The 5,596-nt window shown below is 39.3% G+C and overlaps 1 protein-coding gene across 2 annotated transcripts in view; it reads left to right on the forward strand.

The window, feature by feature from the left end:
- Nucleotides 1–2,452: 2,452 nt before the first annotated feature.
- The window catches only part of nek10 (NIMA-related kinase 10), a 21,228-nt gene continuing 18,084 nt past the window's right edge, over nt 2,453–5,596 (forward strand). Inside the window, exons 1-4 of one of the 2 annotated variants that reach the window (XR_317078.2) lie at nt 2,453–2,601; nt 2,741–2,837; nt 2,947–3,007; nt 3,144–3,274. Coding sequence is in view for 1 of the 2 variants with exons in the window: in XM_005942840.2 (XP_005942902.1) it covers nt 2,773–2,837; nt 2,947–3,007; nt 3,144–3,274 (257 nt within the window). In the remaining variant the exon portion in view is untranslated. The remainder of the gene's footprint in view (nt 2,602–2,740; nt 2,838–2,946; nt 3,008–3,143; nt 3,275–5,596) is intronic. The other variant, XM_005942840.2, reaches the window with a different exon arrangement.

Here is a 5,596-nt window from a genome sequence, read left to right on the forward strand (position 1 = left end):
AAACGTGTACGTGAATCACAAAGGGGAGGACCACTGCAGTCTCGCGATGACAATTCGTTTTCTTTGAGTGCTGGTGTGATCTCGCGAGAATAAACCACAGCCGAAACAAAACTCATTCTTTCTTTGTTTCTTTAGTCACAATCTTCTTTTCGAGCACGTAAAATCAGTTTCCCATCCTTCTCAGTTTAGTTACACGTGGTCATAGGTTTTACTCGAGAAATGGAAAAGATACATTGCAATTAGTGGCTATGGAGATCCTCCCCCATGAATTTTTTGCGCACTTCATTTCCTGCATTTTCGTGTGTTTTTTATGCGGCAGTTAAATATTTTCTGCCCCGTTTTATGGCGGAAAGGTTCTTGATTCTGTCAAGGAAACATATACTGGGGAAACTCATTTTGTGTTGGTCTCCATATATTATTCTCACCTTTAAAAAACTAGCATCACTGCTAGACATATATAAAATACTTTTACTTTTTTTGTCTTTCTGAGATCAGCAGTAACTTGCTGTGCTTAACTGTGCATGTGGTGATATTTCTAGCCTATTTTAATTTATCAACCACTCAATTTTTTTTTTAATTTGATAGGGACACAGTAGCCTATAGTCACAATACAAAGTATGGGGCTGATGTGCTGCACAGAGAGTTAACAGGATGATTGAAAACAAGGATAAACAAACATCTTTAGATTACCTTGCAAACTTTGCAACAACACATCTAAAATCAAAAGGCAGTGGTTCAGCTTAATTTGTTTATACTACTGGCATCTTCCACCATCCCCCCCTTTTGCAGCCAGAGGCTAGACTGTGCATCTGCTGAGTAAGATCACAATGAACAACGTTTACCACAAAAATATTCAGCAACTTTATTTACTCATAATTCCTATTTGTTGAGTGAACTAGTGAGTGAACGAGGACTTGCCACTGTCACAGACATAATACACCAATGCATTTGAATACTGGTCTTTGGGGCTTGTGGAAATTATAAGAGAAACACAGCACTGAAAGAATCTTGAACTGGAATGTATTCTCTCTTCTGCAGCAGCAAAGATGGTGATATAAGTACAAATTTTACGTTTTTTAAGGCCTTATTTAGTTCAAAGTCTGCAAACTTTTCAAGAGCTCTTTATCAGATTTAACTGGTGATTCTATTTAAGTAATTAGCATGTACCAGTGAACACTGAAATTATAGTTCATTTAGATAATGCTTCACAACTGCCCAAATAAGTCATTTGAGGCATTCAAAGTGACTCCAGAGTTACTAGACTTGCTGTAGACAGACTTAGGTGTCCTCACTCCAGTGTTGAGATGTGTTGTTGGACGGAGTTTTACTGAAGCTCAAAGATGACTTTCAGACAGAATCACAGCCTAAATAACACCTAACAGTTTTATCATGTATTGAAATAATGGAGGAACACAAAAAGACCATAAAAAGCTCCCATTTATACTTACAGAAGTGGGGAAAACCACATTCAAATAAAATTGCATATTTGATTTTTATACCACAGTAATGACAGTGTCTCACAATGTCACCCTTGTAAATTGTGAAATCTTAAAAGGTCTTAGCAGTGCAACAATTAAGTCAGTATGGTTTTACTGTGTGGAATTGTAGGACCAGCAATGAAAAATTCCCAGATTTGTGTCTCCACAAGAGGAGCCTGGTGGGTAAAAGCTCTACCTCCATTTGTACTTCTGGAAACTAGAGGACCCATAAATAGGCCTGCAATCTGAGAACGTTGCCACAAGGACAAATACAGGAAATCATTCATACCTTATGCAATAACTCTTAGCAATGCAACACATCTGTCTAGCAGTTAATCATCTCTTCTCTCATGTTAATATTTTACTTCAAACCTGTACTGTCACAACTTTGACCACTGTGTGTGTCGAGGTTTGCTGTTGAGTTTGAGATATTTCACTTTGTTATGGCTGTCACAGGGTACACTCTGGACAGGTTTCCAGGGTGTCACAGGGTTTACACAGAAAAACAGAGAACCGTTCATGCTCACATTCACACCTAAGACCAGTTTAGAGTCACCAGTATTTTAAACTCCATGTATGTTTTTATATTATTGGAGGAGTACCTGGAGAGAAACATGCAAAGTCCACTTTTTATTTAAAAGTAACTCTTTCAAACAGTAATGTTTGAAAGATTTACATTAAATTTTTGTCATACTTCATTTTTATATTGACCTGTATAATTATTACCATTATTCATTTTTTTAATTATAGGCTGTTTAACTTAATGTTTAGCTTATATGACAGAATTCCTATTGCTAGGAAACATAAGGAAATTCTGGGTCTTATAATATGTATTAATTTATTCCTTTGTTCTGGACTGTGTTGAGAAGTAATGAGAAATATTTTAAGTTATTTAAATTTCCTTTAAAATATAATTTATATATATATATACCCGTGCCAAGTATTCCGACAGCGTAGCACAAAATACGGCGAGTGAACTGGATGCGCGTCGGTTGTAACCATAGCAACATAGACTAATACTATTTGCTCGTATAGTTGCTGTTGCTCGAATAAAACTAACTCAGGATATTTAATGAGGCCAAATTTCTATAGGCCAAATCAGCTTTCTGCTGCTGGGGGAAAGGTAAGCGACTATAAACGCGACTTTTTTTGTTCGCCTTCTATCAGCGGACCTGTCGTTTTTGGCCAGTGTGAAGTAGCACTGTCGCCACTGAGTTTCTTATGTCTGACTAAATGTGAATATGTGCCAAAATGCTTCGCAGGTTCCTAATGAAAGCAGCGGGGAACGCTGAAAATGTCTGTTAAAAAATTGAAACAAGAAGAAAAACTGACCCCGAAATCCATAGGAACACACAGCAAGTATGCTTGGTTATCTTCTCCTTACAGTTATTTAGTTGTTCTTGACCCAGTTCAGAATTCATCTCCGTGATATGAAAACCACAAATCACCTGATAAGCATGTTTTATAGGGCATTTCGTGATCTAAGGAGGCTCCAGTCCCTGCTTGCCAAAAACAGTCCCAGACAAGAGGTGGACAGCAACAACAACAAATGACACCACACCAAGGCTGAATGTCTAGACATTTTAATAACAGACCCCACAAACCAGCTCACATTGCTACCTATCTGTGTGTATTATTGTGGTGTGAGACTCCTTGTGTTTGCAGGTGGCAGTGTTGAGTCACAGTAAAGGATGCAGCAGTGGAACCAGCAGATCCATCCCTCCTCAAAAAAACACAAGTAGACACAGGCCTGAGAGTGACATCAGCAATGAGGCCTCAGAACTGGACAAATTCAGGTTACATTTCCTAAGGACCGCATAATCTCTGAAATAATATTAACTAAAATCTCAAAGCACACAGTTATGAGTCCAAGTCTTTTCGAATACTAATACAAGTAAGATGCATAAAATTAATACATTAGAGGCCCAGTTGACCTTTATTATGTTGACTCTGAAAATGAAAGAATTAAAAAAAAATCAAAGAATTAAAAAAAAAAAAAAAAGAAAAAAAAGAAAAAAAGAAAATGAAAGAATCGTAGGTTGACTTTGTCTAAGATTCAGTAACATGTGCTACTAATCTCAGCTGTGGATATACTGGTAGAGCTGTTTTTCTGTAAGACAGTGATCTGCACTGCTCAAAAAATGATCAAAGTATAGCATTTAGTCAGATAAACTTCTGGGATATTGATCTGATCTGGTCAATTAAAATGGCAGAGGGAGTTGTTAATCAGTTTCAGCTGCTTTGGTACTGCTTTGTTGATGAAATTAACAACCGGTGTCCTAGAGGAGTAACAATGAGACAATCCCAAAATAGGAATGGTTTCATAGGTGGATCCCGCTGACATTTTTGCCCTCCTCATCTTTTCTTGCTGTTTTTTTCACTGGTTTGCATTTGGCTAGTGTCACTACTGGTAGCATAAGGTGATACCTGGACCCTACAGAGGCTGCACAGGTGTTCCAACTCCTTCAGGATTATTGATCAGAGATCCCCACTACATGCCTTTGCCAGAAGGTGTGCTTTGTCCACCAGTACAATCTCATGTGCATGGAGATTCCAGGGAGACAGGCAGTTACTTTCGAAGAGCTGGACAGGGCCAGAGAAGGTCACTTATCCTTAGCCCATCAGCAGGACTGCTGTCTGCTCATTTGTGCAAGGAGAAACAAGATGAACACTGCCAGAGCTACAAAATGACTTTCAGCAAGCAACTGATGTGAAAGTCTCTGACCAAAGAATCAGAAACAGATTTAATGTAGGTGGCCTGACGGCCCAATGTCCTTTAGTGGACCCTGTGTTCACTCCCAGCACTGTGGAGCCCAACTAGTATTTGCCATAGAATACCAGAATTGGCAGGTGCATGACTGGTGTACTACAGATCACAGCAGGTTCACCCTGAGCACATTTGACAAACAGGAAAAGGTTGTGGAGCAAATTATTTTGCCTGTAACATCATTCAGCATGACCTGTTTGGTGGTGGGTCAGTGATCGTCCAGGGAGGCATATCTATGTAATATTAATGGATTGCATTTATATAGCGCTTTTCGAGACCCTCAAAGCGCTTTACAATTCCACTATTCATTCACACACTGGTGGAGGCAAGCTACAGTTGTAGCCACAGCTGCCCTGGGGCAGACTGACAGAAGCGAGGCTGTCATATCACACCATCAGCCCCCCTGGCCATCACCAGTAGGCGGTACGTGAAGTGTCTTGCCCAATGACACAACGACAGAGACTGTCCAAGATGGGGCTCGAACCGGCAAACTTCTGACTACAAGAAAAACTGCCAATTTTTGACACGGGACACACAGCCCTCTACAAGCTAGGCAACATCACTCTGACTACCATTAGGTATTAGGATGAAACCCTTGGACTCATTTTCAGACCCTTCACTGGTGCAGTGGGTAATGGCAGATAAAGGAATTGATACCATTGACACTTGGCTGATCTAAATCCAGAGGAACATCTTTGGGATATTATGTTCATCCAACACCACCAGGTTGTTCCTCAGACTGTCCAAGAGCTCGGTGACAGCCTGGTATAGATGTAGGAGGAGATCCTCAAGGACACAATTCATCATCTCATTAGAAGCATGCTCCAATGTACTTGTTCATGCATACAGACATGTGGGTGCTACTAAGCACCATTTTAAGTCCTACAATGAAATTTTGTCAAAATAGACTAATTGGCCCTATTATTTCTTTCCACTTTAATTTTCAGAGTATCTTTGAATTCAGCCCTCTGGAGGTTAATAATTTTAATTCCCATTAAAAACGATTGCATCCTTTCATTCCAAACACAGGACCCAGTCCCTACCTGTATAGATATCCAGCATAATATGTTTTCCATTGATATCTGGTATGTTTTCAAATGTTGAGCAGTGCATATTGTCTCTTTCTGCTTTTTCTACGTGATTTCTTGTTTATGTTAAGTCTGGTTCATTGGGTAATAAACCTGACTTGGAACTTGACTGGATATTGATTTCTCCAGGCAAGTTCCAGCTAAATAATTGCACTAACCTTCCTGTAGCATTGCATTCAGTTTAAATAGTGTTGCTGTCTAACTATCTAATAACCTTTCCTTTTTGAAGCACCACACCACACAATATAAATTAAGTACCTTCA

This window comes from Haplochromis burtoni, unplaced genomic scaffold (assembly GCF_018398535.1).
Source record: "Haplochromis burtoni strain Fernald_Lab_line unplaced genomic scaffold, NCSU_Asbu1 Contig_351, whole genome shotgun sequence".
NCBI lineage: Eukaryota > Metazoa > Chordata > Actinopteri > Cichliformes > Cichlidae > Haplochromis > Haplochromis burtoni.